We start from the raw sequence: 27,278 nt of genomic DNA, 5'->3' as shown, positions 1-27,278 counted from the left end.
CTGGTGTGACTCATCACCACCTCAGATACCTCCTCACACATGCGGGTACCTCTGCAAAATCCAGCTGTGCTGCTGGAACCTCTCACCGGATACAGGAAGAGGGAAACACAGTATGTAATAATGCAAGTCCTATAAAGGATTTTCAGCTGGGCCCCGGTTTTAACCAGGTGCATGCAGCAATATCTTCCTTCCTCCACACAAAGCACCTTGAGAATCAGAGTCTTCTACGCAGTCCTGGAAAATCATGTAAATAAACTGGAAATAGAACAGGGTCTACGTAAGCGTACAAAGATGACTGCTTTCAACTGGCTCACAGATTGCTTAACCATCCCATGGCTAATTAAGTCAAAAGCCTAATGTTCTTAATGACAAATTTGGAGATTAGGCCTTGGGTAAGGAGTGACAGGGTTCAACACTGGTGGCCGCAGGGACTTGGACGGACTGCCGGCCAACTGAGTGTGACCCAAAGATAACAAGTAGATTTTTGGTGTGTATTTGCCTCAGGACACAGTTTCTTCAGATTTTGTTGTTATGTTTTCAAAGCTGGTGGCTCACTGATCAGCCTAAATTACTCAGCATACAGGGCAAGGTATTACTCTTTCAAAAGGGACATGTTTTAAGCAGAAAATTAGAGTTAAAGGCAATTTCTTTAGCACTTTTAACGAAAAGTAGTGCATCAATTTTAACTGTAGAACTAAACATAGTGATAAATATACAGTGATTCACCAGCTTTATTTCATGTGGCATTTCAAATACCCCCTACATTTTTTGCATCAGACTATTTAACAGTACACTGCTTTTAGTATCCAATATTAATAAAGAGGAATCCTAGCAGTTTTAAATTACAATTTGGTATGCAACCTGAAATCACAAAAGAAAGTGTCAGATCCTTACAGAAAAAAAAAAAGAAAAACCACCACCACCACCACCACCAACAAGATGTAGAGATGCCTCCATCATTTACAATGAATTGACTACATTTTGGGGGGGTGAGTGGAGACACATGACACATGCAATAGAGAGGAGCAGGTGAAAAGATGTAAAGGGTTTAAATATCACAAATATTTAGTAAGAATAGCCTACTTGGAGAATCTGAATGAAGAAAAAAAGGAACTTTGGCAATGTAACTCATAATTAGGACTGAGTCCACAAACAAATTTATGAGCCGTTATTTTAATATCATTTTAATCCCTGTCATATGAGGAAGATTAACAGACATACTGTGTGAAAACACACTTAATATTTCTGCTTCTTCAAATTACTCATTTGTACATACACATTAAATCTATACAACTGTGTAACATTATGAAAGTGGTAGGGGTTTTGTTTATTTGTTTTGACTGCTTTTGAAAATGAGATCTCTTGCATGACTTTTAGGAATTTCTTCACTGATGACTTATGAGCCTGGCTTTCAGAGTTTCCACTCAGATAAACCCGTTTCACTTTTGAATGAGCTTCATAGTGTTTTCATACTAATTAAAAAAAAAGAGTTCTGGGCTCACACACAAGAACTGAAGACCTTTCCCATCTATTTAGTAAGCTAGAATTATTTTCTTTGGAATACATCCCCTCCCCATTTAAAGATCTGACCTCTTTATCAAGCTTTGATTGGTGTTTAGATTCACTGACATTTATACAGAAACACCTAAAACCCCTCCATTGCATGGTTATTGATATTTTCAACACAACATATATGTAGAAAGGCAGGAAGATATCTAAAGCAGAGACATCAGTATATTCTCCTCCTGCTCTACTGAAGCAATGTTTCTCAGCCAGGAGGCACTTCTTTGGTGAGGCGCAGCAGAAAGGAAATCAGAAACACTGAAACCTGCTTTCCTTTCTAAAGCTTGGCCAATCTGATTATCAGGGTTTTAAAGTACCCTGCCAAGGTACTGAGAAAAGACCTCAGGATAGTTAAAGACTAACAGCTACAACTGTGTGATTTAAAGAGACATTAAGTCATCAGGTTCAGCACTGTTTCCCCTAATTACAGGATCATTTCCTATCTGGTCATTCATAGTTCAGATTATAAATCTGCTAAAATACCTGTGATCATAGATGTCTGGTATATCAACAATATCCGAAGTTCAAGGTAACAAACTGAGCTCAAAGTAGCTTTTATATATCTTGCTTTCCCTTAACCCCTTCAAACACCCTGAAAGATGGCTATTTAATATAAGATTTTGTTTGCCTGTAAAGTACAGAGAAGAAAAATAAAGAGATAAAGAGTGAAAAAAAAAAAAAGACCTCTTCCCCCGCATATCCCCTCAAAAAATCTATATTTAAACATTTTATGTCAGAGAGGCTTCTGCTATTTAGTAGTTTTGTGCACTTTTACTCTGCAACCTGAACTCCATTCAAAACCTTCAAAATCACTTCAGACCAGCTCAGAGCTTTAAATGAGTGATTGCTCCCTTTTTCTTACCTAAGATGAAAAAAAAGAATGTGCATTAATTACAAGGTACTGACGGACCTGGATTAGCCATTCTTCCATGTCAGCAGAAAGGAATTCCTAACATCTGCACCAACTAGGAGTACAGAATAGGCTGTTCCAAGTGGATTTCTTGTGGGAAATAAATAAAGTCAACTTTTGTTTTACTTGGGTGCCTAAGTCTAACAGTGTGTAATCTACTAATGAGACAGTAGCTTTCTTCTATAACCTTTCAAGTTATTTTAGGAATATAGCAGTATATAACCCTCAAGTTTCTGCTTGTGCTGTTTAATTCCAAATTGTTACAAGACCAGTTTTCCCTTATTTACAAGTAATCCTAAACACCTTAATCAAGTGACAGTACGGAAATGATGATTACCTCAAGAGAAATAAGAAGGGCAGGCTTCAAACATAGTCAAGCCCTAGCACTTACATTTCAAGAAGAACACTGAAAAATTGTGAGGAGTGCAAAATAAGGCATGAGAATGATTTACTGTCAGAATGCCTGCATCATACCAAAAGACAAAAGGATCTTGATCTATTCAACTTACACAGCCCATAAGTGCCTGTCTGAGGGCGACAACCTTCTCTTCAAAGCTTACTGTTGGAATCTAAATACACTGACATGTTCAGTCTAGAAAAATGACTGAATTGGTGACATAAGTAGGGGTAAATTCTTTTTATCATGCTTGATTCTCCAGCATAAGTTTTTGCTTTATAAACTACATCTCCTTCTACAGTATGATATAGTGGAAAAAAACCTTTTCAATTCACACCTTCATCTCCCAAGGACACATTACGCAGAAAATGGGCTTGAACAACTACTGAAGTCCTTGCAGGCTTTAAAAACTTCTAGTGATCTTTCCCATCAGAAAGTCCACGTATCTTCCTGAGCTAAAACAGAACTCATTTAAACCAAAACCTAAAATTAAAAAACAAACAAACAAACAAAACTTTCTGCCTTTTTGCCTACGCATCAAATCCAAGTATGTGTTACTTTTATTGATAAAAAGAATCACTGCTGTGGACACCAAAAATCTAACACTGGGCTTTGAAGAAGAATCAATTAACATTTACAATCAAAACCATAAAGAAAGAGCTTAGGTTTGCTTAACATTTTAAGTTTTCACTTTATGTAAAAAAAAAAAAAAAAAAAGCATCAAAAGTATTCAAATAACCCCCAGCAAATATAAAACGCCTCATATGTAATGATTTTGCTGTTCTTTATAAATTCATTTAGGATGAGGATATCCTCTTCTGCCGAAGCATTACACGTGAAAGTTAGATTAAACACTTTGAACAAAGACTTCACAAAATATTGTTGATTTGAAAAAAAAAGTTAGAAGGAAGGTGACTATGTTTTGATAATAATTTAACAAATGTTACTATACACAGTTGAGTAGAAATAGCATTTACCTGTTAAAAAAAAAGTTTCACCTGAAATACACAGTAGCAGCATTTGACATTTAAGTAGAAAAGCTACTTCAATATACAGAACATACTGTAAGGAAAATTATATGTAATATATAAACTGAAATACCAATTCGTTGTGCTTTTCTACAGATTGTAAAAACAGTTATAGGCTGAAATGTTTGAACTTGGATTTTGATATATCATTACTTAGTAACACACTCAGTCTGCAAAATACATCCAGACTTGAGGAAACTTGCCAGAATCTATGACTTAGCAGAAAAAGATTAGGCAGGGTCTAGTCCAGTCAACAGCAGTACTTTCAGCTCTGCAAGACATGTTTGTTCATTTGTTTCCCTCTTCTGGTTTTTAATTCACATTAATTTCTAAAAGAATTACAAAGGCTCAAACATGGAACCAAGGAGTCACCCTGTATATCAGAGCTTACATATGTGTTTATTGACTTATGTCAAAGGCAACCCATGTTGTATCATTTATCCTCAAACTTAAAAGAAAAAAGTAAATAAGGCACAGAAGCAAAGGTAAAATTTTTTTCCTTCTACACATTACCTTCAACATGCTTTTTTTCCCCTTTTCCCCTTCAAGCTTTTTCCTTCCCGCCCCCCCCCATGTTCTCTGTATTTTACATTAAAGATTTCCTGGTATGACATTATCAGTGTGTCCTTTCCAGTTCCTTTATTCACATTCAGAGAAGGGTGTGGGTAACTTATAAAAGTAGCTGTAAAGTAAATACACCTATAAACTTTGACAATTTTATAAAAGGACGTTATTTGTCTGTATTTAGAAGCAACAACAATACAGTGACATTTTCCCACCATAGATAACTGCAAGTCTGCTTCAGTTTTGGTATCCAAATGACTTCAGTCACAGAAATAACGCCATGGCTTTTAAATTCATAAACTTTTAAAAGCTTGTACGCCACTTTTATTCTCATCAGAACTTTAAAGACTTAAATACAGGCTTAACATCTCCAAAGAGGAAGAGAAGGAAAAAAAATACAAAGTCAAACAAAAAAAATAATCAACTTTTCATTTAAAAAAGTACTTTCTCAAGCACAGAAAATGCAAAACAGCTGAGTTAGGGCTCCCCATCAGGGCTCGTGGAAAGAAAAAAAAAAAAAATCAAGCTGGAGGAGAGCAGAAATGAAGAATTTACCTGCTCTCTAAACAAAGTCTCAACCTCATCTTAAGTCTGTTCATAAAAAGGAGCACACAACACACACTTCGAAATGTGTGGTAATTCTGGTCATTTTGGCTCACTCTCCCAGACCCCTCGCTACCCAGTCTCAGCTGAGGCCAAAGCTCTGTTAGTTTTGCACAGTTGCAAGACACAGGAACAAGCTTGTGCTGTTGGAATTGCTTTGTGCTAAATCCAAAGTCATGATTTGAAGCATAGCCATGATTCTGCAAATGAATGCACCTCTCCCTCATGAAGCAGAATGTCCCTCAAAGCATTATGACCATAACAATATTTATGTTACAATTCTCTCATAAAACCACTGAAAAAAAAAAAAAAAATCGAAGACATGGAATAAGATACAAAAAAAATGCATTAAAATAGCATAATTTTCTTATAGGAGTCTTGTTCATCTCTTTTAGGAGTGGAAATAAAATTGTCTTCATATTTAAACAGAAAAATAAGGTCATATGCAGTTGTGCATGCATGAGAGGTATGTGTATATAGGTATCAGATGTGTATGTAGGTATCAGTCAGCTGCACGCTATCTGTCTGAAAGGTGACAAAATGGACTGGAGCCATCGTATTAATAATGCAGATTCTAGCCAGGCCTGAAGAGATAAACAAATCATTGTTTGTGATAAAGGCATAGGATGTCCATATATTTTGGAAGTTCAGCTGATGATAAAAGATTGCAGAGACACCACTGTATTTAGAAATACTTGTTCCCAGTCAGAAAGCCAGACTTAACATATAAGTTACTGGAACTATTATGGAGAGCATTTTCCCCAGAATCACACTGCACCATGAAGTGAGTTCCAGTTGCTGTTTCTCCACATCAGATAAAACTTTTCATATCATTGTGAGCAACTTTAGCTCTGGGGGGAGGCCCAAAATAACTCTCAATACACTTCCAAACTAGCAAGCTTCTGCAGTAAACAAGCTTTATTTCTAGAAAAAGGCATAAACCTAAGACCTTTTCAAAAGCTATCGGTACCTGCTATGATAGCTGTAGTCATGAAGCTTACAATCTTGCAGTAAAAGTTAAAGAACTGTAACCCAGTAACTCAAGTTCTCTACCACATTACACCTGGCCATATGAAATGCAGGCACTGTTCTCCTTCAGCACTTTACTTATGAAACTCTTTGCTTAAAATATTTCTGAATACCTCATTAAATGCACATTATCAATAAACATACAACTAGCCAAATACTTGATATTTGTATATCCCACTTGCATATCGTTTCAAGATGCAACCTAAAACCTGAATCCTGCAATGCAACTCAGCCATACAGTTTCATGCACTCACCTATGGCTCCTTAAATAGCAAGAACCAACCTCTTTGTGGGCTGGTAGGATAGTGCTCTGTTAACACAGGAGTCCAGATAAATGGGTCTAGGCACATGAAAAGATAGGGCTGCTGGTTTTAATTCTGAGAGCTGGAAATGAGAGGGGATGACAAGCAGCAGGACTAAACTACGTTTTTTATATATATATATAAATATATATATATATGGTTTTGTATTAAAAGTAGGACATTCTTCATAATTATTTCTGAATAGAAAAGTAAGCAACTAGTTTATGATGGACTTCAAACTCAAGAAAATTTTCTGTCTTTTGGGGGGATATTCTGGCTAACAGCTGGGAGCAGAATGAATCTTTAAAAATACTTTGCCTGTTGTAGCAGCTCACAAAATATTTGTGTGGTTAGGTTGAGGAGGGGGCAATTCTTGGACACCTTCAAATTCCTATTTGAAAGCCAGCTGCCATAAGAGCAGACCAGCACCTGTAATTAATGCTGCCACTTCTTTGGAAAGTGGCAAGCCTATCATTTCCAAAAGCTTCAGACAGCCTTTAAATAAAATTAATTTATATTGCTAGTGTTCAAATGTGGAGAAAAACAGAGAGACAAAATAATGTATTTACACATAATTACACTTATGGCCCTAAACAGGCCCTCTTATGTTTCCTTTGGAATGACTACACAGCTCTTAGGGCCGGGATCTAATCTTAACCAAGACTGTCTCACTGGGTAGGGATCCTCATCAGGGACAAACCTTGAAACACAGTCATTTTCTGTGAGAGTCACAGCACAGTCCTATCTTCCTCAAGGATTTCCTGCTGCCTGTGAACTATATATTTAATTTTGAAAAACATTCAAGACAGGACATCCCAGCTTTAGAAATGCTGGCCTGCTTTCAACATGACTAGACTGAACCATCTCCTGGCCAGACATAAGGCAAAATTCCCTAATGATTAGCCTCATACTTTACATGATTCTTAAAATATTGCTTTTTATTTTGAAAGACAGACTCTCTCATGAGATAAGACTTAACCATCAACACAAATTTTTAAGCAGTGAAAACTACAACTACAGAAACTGATAACCAGCCCATGCTACAAACACAGACTTGAGACGAAGCATGTGGTTCCTAACTATCTTGACATAAACTAGACATAACAGAACCCAAATAACTTGGACTGCTTGTCTTTTCTGGTGAATCACGAGACTCAGACTTGCTAGGATAGAGGTTATATTCAGGCTCTTATACATTAAACTGTTTCTTAGTCCTTCCATCACTTGAAGTACAGATTGCGTTCTGTGCATATAAAAATTGTGCATTGCACCTGCAAGTTGTGTCCATCTTAAATTATTCTGTAAAATACATATTGTGGGGACCATTGCCAAGATGTGTGTAATGGCATTTATATTAAGTACTGTTCCAGAAAAACCACAACTAAGAACATTTGCTATTTTCAAAGGATTCGCTAATTTTTCATGTCTTGAACTACACAATCAGTTTTTACAGCATGTTCTGACCAAATCAGCTACCAGAACATAATGCGGTTTTAATTTAAAGACTAAAAGCCTCCTACGTGTTCACTCTTTCGCCTGGACTGTTAATGGACCTGGAAATAATAAAACAGGACCAAGTCTCCCACGTTTCCCCATCTTTGCCTTCTGCGGTCAGAAAGTATTTCAGTAGTGCTGTAACCAGGCCGCCAGTTTGCTGACGCTTCAAGAAGTTGACTTCAATCGCTTGACGTATCACTCAAACATGCAAAAAGTTTCTATTAATTTTTTATTGCTCATAAAACTTCAAAGCTAGTTCCCTTCTTGTCTGTCAGCAGGCAGCAATTTCCCCCTTTTTAAGCTAAATTAAACTATAGGGAGCCAATTAAAAAAGCAAAACCTAACAGCTAAGATTTTCTCTCTATTAATCTCTCTAAATTTATGATATATCAAGGCCTCTAAGCCCACTTCCACTGTTACTGGCATAGCCTGAAATTACTGCCAGACATGTAATTAGGTGACTAAAAGATCTAAAAAAAAATGGGGGAAAAAAATGCAACATTTACGTGATAATTAATATTAATTAATATTAGCAGTCATTAATTTGCTAACTATATAGCACTCGTCAAAGTTCTTCAGAGTAAAGCAGTAAAATAATTAGGAGGTACCCGTGCTGGCTCTGTAGCTGAAAGGGCATAGTCGTCATATCTTTATTTTTACCACTTTGGATCTCCTGGTTTTAAGGCTGTACTCACCTCAAGACGAAAGAATGTAACCTTCATAATCTAATTTATCTTAAGAGTTACAGTTCACTCTAACTGGCAGTAAGCAATCAATTTTTCCCTCTTATCCTTCAATGTCCTTTAAAGTAGTTTTGGAAGAAAAATGGCTGGGGAGGGGGAAATCAATGAAACTGAAAACAAATTTTAGCATTCCACTTGAATAAAGCAGCGAGATAAAATATGGAATAAATCTCAAAAAGGGAAAAGCACTTTTAGGGGTATGAAAACTGACTTTCATTTAAAAAACAACTGACTTTAAAGTAATTAAATGTATTTTACATCCTATTACTGTAAGGAAAATCAAATATTAACACTGACAGAAAGATTAACTTTAACTGCTACTTTCGCTCATTTTCTATATATTATCCCTGTGCATTTGGAAGAAGTTTGGAGATCTTTGTTGTTCGTGTTTCCACACAACAGTCTGGAGAACACTACAAATCCTGTAATAATATGACTATCACATAACAGTCATAAAAAAGCAACAACACACAAACACACACAAACATAAAAAAACTCTCCCAAGCCCAGAAAGAGACCGGCAAAGGAAACTAATTTATAGCATGATTTCTAGGATAACAACTTCCATGATGACTGCATCACTTTAGGATGCTCTAAGTACTACTGAACAGTAATTTAAAACACAGTAACCACTTTAACAAAAAGTGACTGTTCTGTTTGGTGACAAAGTCTTCCCATAAAGAGATCCCAAGAGGAGCAACTGCTATCATGCCTGACCTAGAAAGAGCAGATGCAAAGTATACACCTAACATCTGTGATCGCAGAATAGACTTCTCCATTTTCACTCCAGGTCATGCTCACGCATGATTACAGTATTAGAGTTATCACAGTGTATCCTCTATCCTGGGTCTTCTCTGAGAACAATAATGGCAGTCCAACTCTTCTTGAAGATGAGAAGAGAATTTAAACCTGCAATGGCTTCCCTGGGGGCTATGAAGTGCATGAACTGCAGGAAAACAAAGAGCTGAGAGAGGAGTCTTCCAAAGAATCCACTCTTTAAAACTTAGCAGCCCCAACATTCAACTAGAAAGGATGAAAAGCCATCAGGTGTGACAAACAACAAGCTAAACATATGGCTTCATCTGTTTCTGGGAGAATGCAGGTGGGCAGAACAAGGAGGAACATATTGCTAGCACAGGAGATGGGGAGGCAACAGCGCCCTGGATGCGTCCCACCTTGCTCAGCCACGCCAACTGCAGCACTCCGGCCCCCATCACTGCTGCGCTGTGCTGCATGTAAACAATTTAGAGCAATGCAACAGAAACAAAGCACTGACAATATTTTACTCAGGATATGAAACCTCAGTTATAATTCAGCCTAACATTCAAGTCACAGATCACAGCTTAAATGTAAACACTTTAAAAAAAATAATAAAATGTTGGGAGAACCAGGTAATCTCCAACCTGTTTTAAAAAGCATCTGAAAGGAATACTTACACTAAAATATACAGAAAATTAGCACACCTTGTTTGTTTGCTCTAACAAGGAACCTTTGCTCCTTCAGAAATATTTGAATTGTTTCATATTTTTCTCATCTTGGTACATAAATTTAGAAATAAATTGTACCATTAGCATTCAAAAGAGCTTTAAAGAAACAACCTGATTTTCCTCATGACATCACATTGGATTGTTCCATGGAAGCTGCATTCAGTATTTCATATTTGTCATAGTCGGCTATTTAATATGTGCACAGTGTTTATAAGTGATGATATGGTTTTTATAACAATATACTTTTCATACAAAAGCAAAAAGTGCATCAAACTCAAATGTTACATGTCCTAAGTACTTAAGACTGAAGAATTAATTACCACTGAGACAGAAAAGCAAACGTAATTCTTTAAATATCGGATTATCAATACATACTAAGGAAAAAAAAAAAAAAAAAAAAAGGAAAAAAAGAAGCATACTATTTTCCAAAGTTCAAGGTTAAACAGTTCAGGCTACAATATCCTGCTGCACTGGTAAGAGGGATGTAACTAGCAGATGACTGGAGCACCAATCTCTGATTGGGCACCAACCGGCCAGAGCACCAAGGGAACTGCTGGGCACCTGAAGAACAAGCCATTATACCAGTTAATAGCAAACCTTTGTGATCTGTGATTCAACCACCATTCTGGAGAAGAGCAGATTTTATTGTACTCAAACATTTCACAGCGTCCAGCACAGTCTGCCTGTCACCACCCTTCACTGCCTGAGATCAAGGCAGCAACAGTCACTGCTTCCCACTCCCCTCTCCACTCCACTGACCTGAGGAAGCTTGAAGGGCACAGCCAGATAACATCCTGTTGGCAGCTGAGAAAGAAAGTAGGACCCAGCATGGCCCAGTGACTTAGATAGTCAAAGTGATTTAAAAAAAAAAAAAAAAAAAAAAAAAAAGGTAAATTGATTCAATATTGTGGTGTAACGCATCATAACACAACAAGGGAATTTGAGCCATGCTGTAAAGCACAAAGGTGCAAGCAGCACAGAGCACTAGTTTTTGTTTCAGCTATTAGTAATATTCAAGCCCAGTGCACTAGAGCTAGCCCAAATTTCCCAAAAGAGTTATGACAACAGTTATCATGCATTACAACAACTAATGTTTCAAAAAAAAAAAAACAAAACAACAACAACAACAACAAAAAAAAAAACGTGCCAACCTCTCTTAGTATGCAGACAGAAGCCAACATTATTTTATTTCTCAAAAAGGGATATATTAATAATAAAGTGCAATGGCAAATTTCTGTATCTATAACTATAGCACTTCCTTGCTAAGTGCCCTAACCCTGGGCAGGAATTCCTACATTGCAGGAATCAGTCTTAGAAAACTTTGGGGGCAGAAATTAGGCTATTTTCTTCACTCATTTGAAGTGGACTTTAAGATTTGAAGATTCATTGGGCAGTCTACAGATCTACATGGCTGTACTTGCATGTTTTTCCACTGCAATATGCTACTTATTATGGCCGAAATAACATACAAACATATGTCAGAGAAATTATAAAACTAAACGAGACTTACCATAAATAACAGTAACAACTGGTAGGCTCCTGCTATTGTCATCAGGTAGGCAATGCAAGGAAAAACACTGCTGATCCTATCAGAAAGTTTGCAATGATACCAACTTGTTGTCCACTGACATTTGTTAGTGCCTGTTTACAAAGCACCCGTGTAACATTAGTTTCCTTCAGGATGTTAGCATGAAGCACAAAGACAGTAAGGGAGGATCCAGATGGGGGAATATGTGGAACTTGCTTAATGAATGGAGATAGGGTGGGCAAGGGGAAGGAAAAAGTGTTTGGGGGAGGTTAACTTCCTCACATCTTTCTCTACAAAGATTTCTGCTTTTTAAGGCACAGCAAAGCAACTAGACAAGCTGACTGGAGAAACCTAATAAAGGTTCCCACATCTGTATAACTTTCTAACTACTGCTCAGGAGGCATTTGACAGATACCTCAAAAACTTTGAGTGTAAGAGCCTTCCAAGTGGCTACCAAGGTAAACATCATGTTACAAAGAGCTGGTCAAAGGTATCATGACCAAAATATATATCTATATCTCAGAAGTCCACAGGATAAAGCACGTCATTGTTATGAAAGCCATTCAATATCAGAAGTATTCTCTTATGCTACCAAAAAGAAACAAAACGACATGATCAAAATCACTGTTTTTAATTCTCTGAGATGGATAAGTTGTGATGAAAAACCTACAAACATTCCCCTAAATTTTTGCAAATGACCAATTGCCCAGATCCAAATACCATTACAAGCAGTGACTGTGAATGACAGCAGCCTCTCTCCAAGTGTGAGAAGAGGAATTTACACAAGGGGTGAGGTACTCCTGTCAGTCTAATTGCCAAGTGTTAACTATACCACAAGTTTAAGAGTGACTTTTCAGCAAACATGAGCAGAACAAATGCTAATTCCTTTGCAAGCTAAAACAGAAATACACTCAATCCACTTCCTGGTATTGACATAGTGCATTGTTCTAAATGCATCCATTGTAAATAGAATATAATAGCTTTGCCGTAGGAAAACAGTTAAGAAAGTTATATGTGGATCATGGTGGGGTTTCTTGTTTTAATTTGTTTGTCTACCACTCCTTGAGAGCCACACAAGCTTCTCGAAAAACTATTCCTCCTGTGTGATGTACACACCCCTACATCTTTGCAACAGTAGGACTTCAAGGTAGTGTTGTGGGTTTTTTGCCTTTTTTTTTTTTCCTCCCTAGAGCACAAAGCAACCAGTGAAATTTATAAATGTAAGTGTTGACTCAAAAGGGTTTGACAGAAAAGGCAGCAGTAAAGCAAATAATCTGCCCACTCACTGGGGACCCTCAAGTCAAGGACTAAGTCACAGAAACTTAATTACAGGAAACTCATTTCTCAATTGTCTGCTCCTGTCTGCTCATGGCTTAACCAGAGCAGTGGGTCAGTGGGTGAGGGGCAGGGAGGGGTACTGCTAGGTTAAAGCAACACTGACTTTTTTAAAATTTCCAGATAATCAGTTATCTTGCCAACACTTTGGTCAACCCAATTTGACCCTTATAAATGAGAAAGGCTAATTGTCAGATGTTTGTAACAACAAAAACACATTTTTTGAAGACCACTTGTAGCACGAACATTTCTTTGAAAAAAACAAGCAGTGATAAGATGTCTGGAAAAAAATAATGAAGTTCATATAAATGTTTATGCACATAAGTAGCAGTTATATTTTAAACTTGAATAATTAAACACTCACTTCTTATTTCTGATTCTGTCATACTCTGGACCAGTGAGACATTCCCATTTATCAGCAAACTGTATAAATGATAAGTAAATATAGAGATGCATGTGATCAAAGACTATGGAAGTCTATCTTACAAGTCAGTGCTAAAGCAGCTACTGGCCTGTGTCTGGCAATTATTTCTGAGCAAACGTTATCATAGTATTCTGTAAGAGTATTTATGAAAATAAATCAGTAAAGCCTTTTACAGTGTAGAAATTCTAACTTGCACCAGCATTGATTTAGAATCATTAGAAGACATTAGTAGCATGTTTTTGTCTTGAGTAGAATGTGAAAATCAAGACATAACTTGAGGTTTCTAAGATCCATTTTTATTCATCATTTCCTTTTGTTAAGAGGAAAACATTAATTTCAGAAGTGACTAAAAGCAAAGTATCCAGATTAACCCATAATTTGTTTCACTAAGCACTGTATGTGCTAAAGAACTTTTTAAAATGTTTAAAGTGTGAACATACGCTTCCATATACATACATGCATATACATTCACTTACACATACAATGAACACAGTTACACCGCCTCACATACTCACGCAGTTTCTTAATGATCTAGATGATCATTTTTGATCTGTCTTCTGGTATATGGGAGATTTCAAGTCACAAGAATCTTGTATGAATTCCATTGAAACATGAAACTTAGGATTCAATTTAAAAAAAAAAAAATCTCTGGTTGATCTTGGTGTCAGAAAGCTTTCCAGATTTAACTGTCCTTGATAACTTGCAATACAGTGCATTATTTTTCTGCTTGATTCAGATGTCAGAAGTTACTAAACACCACAAAAACCTTGAAAACATACACCAGCAAAGCATGAAGGACAGCTGTAAGAGGAAGTACCATTGGAAAGAGGGCAAGGATTTGTTTTCATGTGTCACTTGCACAGCAAGCCAATGTTCCACTGTTGCAGAAGTTCACACAGAACAGTTCAAAGAGTATAACACACATACCTCTCTACAACACTTCGATTACCTGTGCTTTATAAGTTCAGTTCCTCAGCAGCCACTGTACACTAACTGAAGCTAGTCTTACAGCAATAACCAAAATGCCTTTGCTCAAGTTTTGTGGGTTAACCTTGGTAGGCAATGAAGCCTCACACAGCTATTCACTCACTGTCCTCATCCTCACCCCAGCAGGGTGGAGGAAGAGAATCAGAAGGGAAAAAAATAAGAAACTGTCTAAGTTCAGAAAAGGACAGGTTAGTAAGAAAACAGAAAAAAGAAACAAGGAGAAAAAGTAATACGAAAGGCAATTGCTCACCACCAGTCTACCAATGCCCAGCTAGCTCCCAGACAATCACCCTATCAAACTTTCCCCTACAGTTTTAGTGCTGAGCATGACTTAACATGATACAGGACATCCTGTTGGTCCATTTGGGACCCCTCTGTGTCCCCCCCAGCTCCTGGTGCACCCCCAGCCTCCTCGCTGGCAGGGCAGCATGAGGAGCAGAAGTGTCCTTAACTCTGTGTGAGCACAGCTCTGTAACAGCTGAAACATCGGGGTGTTATCAGCACTGTCTTCTCTACAAATCCAAAACACAGCAACATACCAGCTACTATGAAGAAAATTAACTCTATCCCAGACAAAACCAGTACTTCATGTTCAGACCCTAGTAGGTTTTTTAATAATTGCTCATCCTGTGCTACCCCCAGCTAAGTAAAGGAAGTGACCCTGTTTTGGGGAAACTGAGAGATTTTGAAAAACTACGTTTCCTGAAAAATTCCTAGAGTTTATCATTGTAATCCATATTGTCTGAACTTCCAGTGGTAATAGCAAACTTCTTTGCACAAGTCTGCATAAACATAAGTATCTGTGTTACGTTCAGTATACATTTTATGTCTTCAGGCTGCAATGATACTACATTTATTTCTTGAGACATATACAGAACGCAATGTTTTTTGCCTTTATTTTCATAAAGATTTTATAGTTAAAGCTCTGAAATACAGCATCTAGCGGGGAGGGTTGCATAGATGTAGAAAAATCATCTCCCTGGAAAAGCAGAAGACTTTTTCAGTCTTAATTTGTTCTTGATATGAGCAGCACATACCTGAACCTCTAGTGTGAGAATTTGGTTAATGGGGGCAAAATAATAATAATTAAAAAAAAAAAGACGACCTTGCACCACATATTCCTTTCTCCCTGAATTCCGAACCCACTGGGCACATGGTGAGCTTTGGAAGTAGAGGAAATAAAGCTGCTGAAATGGTTTATTTTTCAAGTACATGAAAGTCTGTACATGAAAACCTGAAGGCTTTCTATGTATTTTGCAAGATTGACCTCATTTTTACATCCCATCATGCATTTTCCAATATGCAAGTAACCTAGAATTGACAAGGTACTGAACAAGATCCTCTGGGCATTTTCTAGATTTGCTTAATTGCAGAGATGTTTCTAGAATTGTATTTATTTATTTACCTAAGGACACTTCTGGTGAAATGAAACCACATTTACAGAAACAAAAGAGACACTGAAAGCTTCATGAGAGTCTTCCAAAAATGAAATGAAAACCAGCTTCCTGCCTCTCTCTCCTGTGCCTAGACATGAACGATCCCTTGTTCAGTTTCAACCTTGTAATTTGGGGCTGGAGTTCACAGGAAAATATTTGGCAGCTGGTATCTGGGATGTTCCCAGCAACCTTAAAGATAGCTGTCTTTTCAGCGTCTCACTGACGCACACGGTAGTTCTCAGCCCTCACCCATCTCTCTTAACAGGGGTCAATCTCTGATTGCCAGCATAAGGAGGAGAATCAGCCTGTGCTTGATGGCCAAGGTGACTGTCAATGACAATGTCAATGACTGTCATTAACAACGCTGCAGGATTCTTTCCGTTCCCTCCCCTTCCTGCCCCAGACCCCTGCTCCCAAGGCCACCTACAGCTTTACGCTATCACTAGTCCTACCCACTTTAACTCCTGACGTAAAGCCAAAGCACACCTTACCACTCACTTATGGGAAGTTGCTTATATGGTAAATTAAAATGTAACAAGAGGAAATAAAGTTACAGAGAGACATTTTTCCCCCAGTTTGATCAGAAGGCTTTACATCATCCCTCACTAAATTTACCAGAACTCCTCTCAGAGACTGAAGGACTGAACCACAGCATTATCTGCCACCACTCCACAGCCAAAAAAAAGAATCAATGCATGATATTTATTACCAGAGTAGTAGTAACTATAACACATTTAGATTTCATTAGTACCTATGATAGCTATAGATGTGATCCCATAATCTACTTGTAGGGAAGCAACCCGGAAGGTACATGACAATTGTTCCACGTCTTAATGCACAGCACAAGTGGAGACCTTGCTTTTAACTGGATCTAGGTACAGCATTTTAGCATTAGATTTATTTAGAAGGTGAGCACACAAAATGTGTATCAGAAAGAGCACTCAATCCTTTGGAAGCCTAGCTGGACTGTTTCTCATCTGGTATTGAGAGTTCTCATAGTAGCATATATTAATCTTGAAAAATAAATTAATAGAAAGGCCTTTTGCAATTACACATAGTTTATTACCCTTTACAAGGAAGGAAATTTCTTTCTCGCCTGTTATTGATGCACTTTCTGAAGTTATTTTTGCAGCATGTTTGTGATACCTTTCAAATGCCAACAATAAGATTTAAATACAACTAAAATACTTTTTAAAAACTAAGCTTTGAGATGGGTATCCTAAGGTTTAGACAAAAAGCCTTATAACACAACAGACAGAATGCTGTATGACACAGTCTGAGCTGCAAGTTTTATTAAAAAATAAAGCACATATAATAAATACAGTACTTATATGAGGACAGGCATGATATAGAAAGCAAGTGGATGGAACAGATACACAAGTTTTGTCACTAGACTGTCAGAAACACCCCACAACCTTTACATGAAATAGCCAATAATTTCTTTTATACAGTATTTTAATAAAACACAATTCAGCAGTGTTTCTGAAGGACTAAAACATGCAAGAAATTAACTGGTTTTAGATTTTAAAAAATCCTTAAAATCAAGTACCAAATATCTGTATGTGGCAATTTAAAGTTAATGGATGGGGGGGTGGGCAGAGTCTTATTATCAAAAAGACTTGACCATTTCAGTATTCCACTAAATTTAATGGAAGTCACACATTTTTGCTTCCTCTTTGTATCAGTCAGTCCCCATTATAAATGCCAGCTTTGGTTCTATGAGACTGAAGTACCCCACACGAAAATCTGACCCCATTCCACAAGATCTCCCCATCTAAATGGGACAAAATTAATTCTCCACATGTGAAATCCTAGTAGCCCACTGGTTCTCCCAGCTCAGATAGGTACTGCTACTTAGATGAATACGCACACACAAAGTCAGTTCAGTTCTTCCTTAAGGTTAAGGACACGAAGGGAAGTTCGCCTGTTGACTTAGTACTTCACAAATACTTTTCATGACACTTCATGAAAATGAAAGATGTCTGAAGGAAAAGAAACTACTCACCTTCATTCCTGGGAACAGGTTCTGTACCACCAGGAGTTTTATCTGGCATCTCAGCAGAGACAGGCTTAGCAAAATCTAATGGACAGAAAGCAAACAAAAGGAAAGAAAAGCATTCTTAATCAAAACCATTACATTTCCGAAGGACACTCCCCTGCCCTGTGCCCATTCATGAAGGATGAATTTTCAGCTTTCATAATTTCCGTGTTTAGATGTAAAATATGTAAACAAACAAAACTCCCTCAAGTTTATCTACAGTACGGTTCCATAGAACATAACTCGGATGTGAACAAATACTGTAGCATTTGTTTATAGGCAGGCAGGCCCCCTAATAAATCGCAATGGTAGCCTGGTAGACTTCAGTCTTTGAGCTTGGATATTTTTCCCCACAAGTGAGAGTTTCTAGTCAGAGGCCTATGAATTGGGATGAAAGTTGCTTGCTCCCATGGACTGCTGAAGTTAACAAAAGAGTGGTTACTCAGAGTCACACCAGCCAGCACTAAATACAAAAACAGCTTAAAGCTTTACTGTGCTGTGGAGTACCAATGTTTCTTCCATCCCAGCAGTGCGCAGACACTTAGGGCTTCTTAGGCAAGCAGTGGGCCCATCTCCTCTTAGCAACATAATGTACCTCTGTAGTACTGCCTGATGGTCAACATATACTGACTGGAATTTTGCATCCTTCTATTTAACACCTTCAAATATTTTCCCATCAACAACTGGGTTGACACGCCATTTCATATAACACAAAGCTCAAGATCAGACAGGACATGGTAGTAATAATAACAAGACAGAAAAGCAGGATTTTTTGCCCAAAGGAGGCCATGCATCACCTGGCAGAAACATTGCCTCAGGTGACAATTCAGATAGCTCACCTCACTGCTGTGTACAACAGTGCCCAGAGCTTGCAGCACTGTGAGGATTAACAGTCCAGCCTTAATCCTAATGATGTCAATGAACCACCCTGTTTCCAGCAATGTTGAGACAACAGTACTGATTCAACACAGAATTCAGATACTTATCAGACACAAGGTTCTGGTAGACCTCCCCAGCCCATCCTGCACTAAAACAGAGACTGAACACTAATAAAATAAAAGGCAACGCTCTATTTCCTACACAATTATTTTGCTCTCAAATTCATATGGTTTGTTCTGAATCCTATCAACAGACCTAGAATTAAAATGTTTAAAAGCTTAGAAATACCTTAGATGCATCTAAGGCTATGATCCACTAACACTTCCTAAGGTTTCATTCATTCAGCTAATTTATATTTAGCTGATGGAAACTCCACTGTATATGCCGTTCTATGTCAGCCAGTTCATCTCCACTGAAGATAAAATCTGCCAGTTCTTACACAGCAATTGCCACCGATGTAGCACTTTGCCCTTAACACAGGCGTTATATCTGCAGAACATGACACATACTGAACATTTGGAACTACCCAAAAAGTCCTTTCTCAGCTCCTCAAAATTAATAGTGATAATGCTTATCCACCTAAGAGTCTGCGCACGAGTTCATTAACCACAGCTGGACAGTGTCACAAGATGAATAAACAAGTGTGCCCTCAGTGGAGTATTTGAACAACTACATCTCCAAAATCTTTATAAATTTGCTGAAAAACAGAAACACACTCTCCAAAAGACATTAAAAACATTAAATCTGTTGCTTAAAGAAGTTGCTCCAAGTTGAGGCATTGGAATGCACTGCCCAGGGAAGTGGTGGAGTCACCATCCCTGGAGGTCTTTAAAAGATGTTTAGATGTTGAACTTAGTGATATGGTTTAGTGGAGGACTGGTTAGTGTTAGGTCAGAGGCTGGACTCGATGATCTTGAGGTCTCTTCCAACCTAGACAATTCTGTGATTCTGTTAATTATGCATGCTCATCATGTCTAAACAGCTGACTAGAATAAACACACCAACTAACTCTAAAACTTGACAAGCTCACATCCAACCTGCAGTGATGTAATACATACTTGTGAATATTATGCCAGTTTATAATGCCAGTTATTTAGCAGTTAAATAGTAAAGTAGACAGGAACTAGTTAATCCTTTTAGTACATTTGAACTAGGAAGTTACACCAATAAATACAATATTTATTTTCATGATTCATTTCAAGCTTCAAGAAAATGGTTTATTTAAATTCTACATTTTAAATAAATTATCTCACATCACAAATTCAGGGTACTACTACACATTTAAAATAATAAAACACAGATATCCATGCAATTATTTCTGGTTTGGGTTGTATCAAGTTGCACAGTATTAAAATAAATATGTAAGTAGAGTTCAACATGAAAATGCTTAGTCAGTAACTTACTGACATATTAATGAAATAAAATTGGCAGTCTTAGAAATAATTTTTGATTTTTGTTGACACGTTTTGGATGAGCTAAATAGAAGCAAGCAAGAAAAAAAAAAAAAAAAAAAAAGTAATTATTTTTTCTGGCCTCTTCTGCCCCAGTTTTTATTTATGTAAGTACAAGCTTCCTTGTCTAACACAGACCAACATCTCTCTCTGTTTGACCTTCCAGAGAAGTTACCTCTTTCTTTTGTGTCATCCAAAGTCAGTACCAGAAGGAACTTAAATTAAGACACCTACCAACATTCACTTCTCAGGAATTTAATGGAGTGTCTGTGCACAACCCATCATTTCCTGCACAAAAACACTAGGATTCAAATAGGCATTGAATGACCTTGGCATTTGCAGTAATGGAATGGTAAATTGAAAGCTGGATCATTTGATTTAGTGCACACAAAGGGTATTCACTGAACAGGTTCAGACTTCCCATAGCTACAGCAGCACTCTGTTTCAGGAACTCACTCAGACAGTACAAGGCAATTTAAAAATTCGTATGCCACAAATTGCTTTCAAAGTTTACCAATTTAGCAACTCCACATTACAGTAAGAGATAGCAAGGGAGGCTCCACATAGGTATACCAGGTTGAAGAAAGTCAACCTCTGTGTCCTAAAAAACAAATCTTCAGAACACTATCAAGAAACATTTGTCACTCTGTAATGATTTTTATCAAGGAAACAGTCTGTGAAATGTGTTGCCATTTCCTAGCTTTTTCTAAACTGCATGGGAGAATAGCAGTACCAGACCAGTTCAATGGGTGCAAACTATATTACCAGTATACAGCCTTCAACATTTTCCCGCAGCATTATCAGCAATTTTAAATGTTCCATCTATAAATTGAGGTCCAGTTATGTGACACCAAATAGTATTTTAAGGGAATTCTTTAGATAGCATGGAAATCTATGTATTTCAAATACTAAAAGTCTGTTTTCTTCCCTGCTCTCTCATTAATGCAAATTGGTTCCATACTTGCTAGAAGTTGCAGAATAAACAACTTAAATTCCACTCCCCTCCCCCAAGAAAAAAAGAAAAAAAAGCCTAGACACATTACCAAGTAACCACATTTTCTCTTCACATACCCCAGATAAACTTATTTATTCTTTGTTTTGCTTTAGTTTTCTTCTCTGAGACGTATAGCAAATCTACTGGAAGGAGGAAAATTTAAATAGAAGAAATACTGAACTCCACCCTCACCTCCTGTAACATGCCAAGTTCTCAATGACTCAAAAACCAGACATTTATAAATAAATCAAAAAAAAAAAAAAAAAAAAAAAAAAGCAAAAGTTCATGGTTTTAATCTGGGAAGTAAATTTTTGATAAGTACTATTTACCAAAGCAGGAAATGAAGTCTCCCTTTCTGCAAGGAGGCTAAATAGGACTTGTAAAAACACAGCAGTGAAGCAGCATTTAGGGTATAAGCTTCCTAGCAGGATACAAAAGAATTTCTTGCTCACTTTTGAAACAATCAAGCTCTACTTATCCAAACAATCTTATTGCAATCTTTAGGTTACTGCTACTACTTTCAAGATTATTAGGACCTTAAACACCACTCCTGTTAGACCCTTCTAAATAGTCTTGTAATTTAATTATTGATGCATCTTCAATTGTCCCTGCACCTTTAGCACACCTATTCTAGTTGTCCATGGGGTACTTGGTATTTCTGAATTTGTCACTCAAAACTCACTACCTATTGCTAACTTCTCTAAGCAGTTTTTCACAGAGCATCCCAGTCAGAGAAATTGAAATATGTATGCATTCATAACTTACGAATAAACACAGCTATACTGTTTACATTTCTTAATTAGGCAAAACTCTTAAGAGTAACCAAAAACATTCAGATGTATGACCATGCATTTTCACAGGCAATAATCTGCCTGGACCACCCAACTGGACATACTGGGAGGTCCTAGTTCAAGAGATTTCTTGTTCCTTATAAAGGATTGTTTTGCCTTTAAAATTCTGCTAAAAATTGAAGATCACCTTTGATTTTATGAAAAAATAAGACCTCAGTTCATTTAAACACAGGATCCAAATCAATAGCATGTGATAACTGAATTCATGAGAAAGCATTCAAACTTCCAGCACATCAGTGACTTTTTAAAAAAGCATGCTAAGGACAAACATGTAATTCCTGCATTTCATAGACAAATACAGTCTAGTCTCTTAAATTAATAGTATATTGCTAAAAACACATTGCTTCTAATTATTCAAAATAATTATTCAAAATAATTGTTGACTGAAGTATTGCAATATTCAAGTTTCGTGGAGAAATTCTCATTAGAGAGATTTCTGTTCCGGTTTTGTTTTCTCAGCAAATTATTGCTCTACTCTAAAAAAGCATCAAGCAGCTTGAAAGAAACTATTGTTAATCACAGTACTGTTTGCTGTCGTAACTATGGAGCCCAGCTATGTATTTGTGTTGAACAACTAACATCACTAACCAAAATCTAACCTGAACCTCCTTTGTGTCACATCACCAGCCTCTAGTCTATGTCTGATCCAAAGAGCTGGAAGCAATCACATTAAAGGAAGTTGATTGGGTTTCTTCAAAAATATCTCAACATATAGAACCTTAACCAGACATCACATTTCTTTCCAATCTTCCAAAGAAACAATCAACATTACTAAGGTCTGCTCCAGCTGTAGCCACTTTATTCATGATCAACACAGGTATTCCTTTAAAATACTGTATTTAATTTTTAAATGCAGCTTTTTACAGAATAAATAGCCACGAGTACAGATCAATATATAATGAAACAACTGAAGCTCTGATGTTCAACATTACACACCATGCTGTTAACAGTAAAGCCTTCTGCTGATTTATTTTTAAAGAACATTTGGATGAGTTCTTTCTGCTTCAACTAAATAAAAAAAAAAAGTGTAAGAGTGGGAAGGAAGAAAAGGGATAATAGCACTTTCCTTGACATAAAGTGTCCTGTAAGCCAACAAGAAAGCTTAGATGCCCATGCACCGCCTGCACAGAATAACACTTCTTGAGTGAATGGTATAGGACATTGTTGCCAAAGGCAGTATCATTCGCAGAGCCCTCCCAAACCAGTAATCAGAAAGCCTCAGGCCACAGGATGAACTCCATGTTCTGAGGAAGGCTATGGCAAAAATTCTCACCCACATTAATGGAACCAGAATTTGACATTTGGCTCTTAAAGGATGCGTATATCTTTGTTAGAGAATAAGAACATCCAGCTCAGATTTTTTAGTAATTTATTTGCCTACAAAATCCCTTCTGGATCAGAAGCTTTGCTGCTTTGAACCCCTTGAGAATAGCTTTGATCCTAGGTCACATAAACCATGAAAGCTAGTTTACATGTGAACACTAACACAGTTCTTTCACATGAACCAAGAGGTGACACTGAAGAAAACTCTAAATAACAGGGACAGAAAGGATATAAATTATGAGGACACAATACACTGTATGCCATGAAGCCTCATTGCTGCTCCTATTCACCACCACCCCTCAGTCTTTCTAAGTAACATAGCAGTACCTGTCTAAGATTAAAGTGCTATTTCAAGTTAGTATTTATTTCTTCCAAACTGCACTGAATTCTAATGGCTCCTTTCATTCCCTTCCAGCAGAGCTCTGGATGTGGGTGTGAATTACTGCTTCCCTTCTCCAACAGTCCTCTCCCACAAAAATCTCTCAGCCTTTTTTCCCTGCAATGCAACACATGTTAAAACACTCCAAGCCCTTTTTTGGGAGGTGGGGAGAGGTGGGTAAGATGCCTCTTTGCCAAACCAGGTCACCTTTGCACCTCATTTCTCACTGGCAACAGTGACACTATGGCAACTGCACCAAGAGGTGAGCTGGTTCAAACAAGACCATCTGAGCTACATGGGCAAGAAGGAACAAAATATCCTTTGCATATCATTTGCCCTATTAATAAAAATCACATTAACATCAGCTCTTTCTCCTCTGACATTCAAAACAGCACAAGGCACCAGCATACTCTGACTAGTTTCTACAGCCAATCATTTATACTGCAGCTGCAACCGAAAAACCCAACTCTTTCCCCTCAAGCAAAGACCAAATCACAGAATTCCCTTTGTCACTTTCATTTTGGTTTACTGTAATCCACTGGTTTTGAATCTGAAAAACATCACAAATGTTCCCGTATAAGGAATGAGCTGGCTGGCTCCTCTGTGGTTTAACTGCTACGCATACATGTCCCTCCTCCAGTCTCCCCGATAGCTCTGAATCCATTCCCAGTGCTACTCCAAGGCTTTGGCCATGGTTTTTCAAACCCACTAAAAGATCAAGTTCAGCAACTAATCACCATGTTTCAGTCTACAAGTCAAGACAGCGAAGTAATATGGGATATGAGGCCTAGAAGGGAACATGGCACGGGATCTTCTCCTTCAAACTTTATATAGAATGAACTTCTTGAAAAGATGAGACTTACTCAACATTTGATCAGGATCCAACCATATTTCAAGGCTCCTTCCTTAACACCACCCGTTGCCATATTCCAAGTGAAACAAAGAGGAAGCCTTCCCTGTCAGGTTTTCTGTGAGGAGGAAAAGGGATCAAAACCTCCACTGAAACTCCAACAACCTGTACAATCCCAAGTACCCTTGTGCAGTGCCAGTTCAAAGCCTACACCGAAAGATTTCATTTTTAATGATGAAATATATGTATTTACTCAGAGTTTATGTGTCAGAAGTAAAACACAATTCATCAACTCGGCAGAAGAAATACCTTTCAAACTCATTTCAGCTCCACTAGCTGAAATTAACCACTAGCATTTTTCTTTATGTAAAGACCAACTGTTACCGAGTATTTTTGAAACTATCACCTTTTAAACAAGTAACTTTGCTTAGAGATCAGGCCTACGCTGCATGTCATCATGCTGTGCTACAGCAAACTGATAGAAAACAACCTAATGCTTCTCCTGCTGCGACACAAAATTGCAATAGCACTTTCCCATGTGGCTTTCTAATGATGCTGCATCTCTGAATGATAAAACCACCTGTTCCAGCAAAGCTCCCGCAGGTGGCACTAGCTACTGCTGACAACACAGCACGGACAAAGCCAAGTGTTTGCAGCTGAAACTGCCAGTCCCCTTCTGGTCAGCATGCCAAGCAAGCGCTACAGATCCTTACAGCTTTCTAGTATCTGGTACATCCTACTTCGTGCTCAAGTCTGGATCTGGGTTTAGACAGCCTGCTGGCTGTGCCATTCTACCACTTTTTGCTTATTTCACAACCTTCTATCATCATAAACCAGATCATTTTTAAGCACTGTGTGTTTTTCAAAAATACATACACACACATTGCTTCTCTCATGCATTTGTACAGGGCAATTACATACAAACAAAAAATCCATCAAAAGATCGTGTTTCACCTGCACACAGTAAGTCTGTCTCTGTGGTCACCTTTTGAATTCATGCTTGAGAAAGTACACAGCCTTGAGTGAGATAGCTTAGCAGGTGACATTCCTGAAACACACACTGAAGAAAAACGAGTGGGACAAGTAGGTCAGTCCTAAAATATTTAGGGACTTGGAGGCAAGCCCTAGTGCAGGCTGTACAAGTAGAGCAGTAGCAAGCCATTGCTACCAAGTATTGCTGTCACGTACTCAACTCAAAGAAGTCTTCTCTTTAGTATGTACGAAATGCAGTACTTTTAGCAACATGAAAGTTCTTCTTTGATAACGTTTTAATATTGTAAGGACTTGCACAGTCACTTTATACTGTCACCTGCGGGACTTACAGCCAAATATGGTCTCTAGCCATTAGCTCTACAACTGCACTTCTACCTCGCCCACCTTTCACCCCTCTAACACACACACACCAGCTAGGTCCTGACTTTGAATAAAAAAAAAAAAAAAAAAAAAAAAAAAAAAAAAAAAAAAAAAGTCTTAAAACCTACATTTGCTATTTTCACTGGTCACTATCATCTCCTCTTCTTATACTGCATATTTTATCATAATAAAAGTTTCAAGAAAAACAAATATAGATGTATAAGGTTTCTCAATTTCCAATAATTTCATCCTAGTGAGGTGCACAACAGAAACCTCACTACAGGGCTAATAATTATGGTTTAATAAATTTAAAAGAAAAAATACACCACTTCCATATCTGGATACAAACCTGTCAAACTCCAACAATAATACAAATTCCTTTATAGTGTATGAGCTTATGGAAAGGAAACTGAAGGGAAAGAATTTCAGCAGCTTTTATCTCAGACTTGCTCAAATTCTTTTTCAAAACCCAACTGCTACAATCATGAGAGATGCTGATTTGGCAAATATACGGTACCTGCTTTCCCAGGGTTAAAGTCGCTTGCAAATTGCTTTTCTATTACAGAAGTTGTGTGTTAGCACTTAAGACATACATCTTATTTTCTTTGATCCCTGTGCTTAGGACACCACTATATACTGTCCTGGAAAAGATCATTGTTGTGCAAATTCATCATTTCACCACACACTCAAGTAGTAGAGGAAATAAAACAAGCTGCAAGGAATGAATGGTGTTGTTGCAACACAAAGAATTCAATCTCAACAAGCAAGTCAAACAACAGTGAAAGTAAATTATAACACACAAAGCATTAAATGAATTTGAATCCATTCCCATGTGCTCAATAAATATTACAGTGATAGATAACAAATAACCAGATTTCAACATATCCTAAGAATTTTGTTTCTCCCATAGTAACATATTTAGCATGTCTGCATGCATTTCACCTTCTGAAATTTCATTTTCATACATCAATTTCTGCTATAGAAAGTTTCTTGGCATCCAGCTAAAGTTCATTAACATTGTCACACTTATTTTATAGGAAAAAGGCAAATAACATTGCTGTCAGCTTGGTGAGGACATCCGATTGTTTATATTATGTCACATAAGCCCTCCTGAAATCACAGGACTATGACAATAAATAATGTTTTTCTGTTTGTTTTTGTTGTTTTGCTTTGTTTTATATTAAAGTTTTATAGCACTCTTACAGAGAAACTTTGATAATTTAAAGGTCAGTAGAAAAGATAGCTACTGTGAGAAAAATAAAATTCGTAACTATTTTAATTTTGAGTAGGACCAGAGTCAAAACACCGAGATATGAACAAAGTTTTC

At 37.4% G+C, this 27,278-nt stretch overlaps 1 protein-coding gene across 6 annotated transcripts in view; it reads right to left on the bottom strand.

The window, feature by feature from the left end:
• The window catches only part of PLEKHG1 (pleckstrin homology and RhoGEF domain containing G1), a 163,133-nt gene that overhangs the window by 81,769 nt on the left and 54,086 nt on the right, over positions 1–27,278 (bottom strand). For all 6 annotated transcript variants that reach the window (XM_084514200.1, XM_084514201.1, XM_084514199.1 and 3 more), the window contains one exon: positions 17,839–17,913. In XM_084514200.1, coding sequence (XP_084370326.1) covers positions 17,839–17,887 — 49 coding nt within the window. In that variant the 5' untranslated portion in view covers positions 17,888–17,913. The remainder of the gene's footprint in view (positions 1–17,838; positions 17,914–27,278) is intronic.

Source organism: Aythya ferina (genome assembly GCF_964211825.1).
Source record: "Aythya ferina genome assembly, chromosome: 3".
Classification (NCBI taxonomy): Eukaryota; Metazoa; Chordata; class Aves; order Anseriformes; family Anatidae; genus Aythya; species Aythya ferina.
This window is presented reverse-complemented; position numbering and strand designations above follow the sequence as displayed.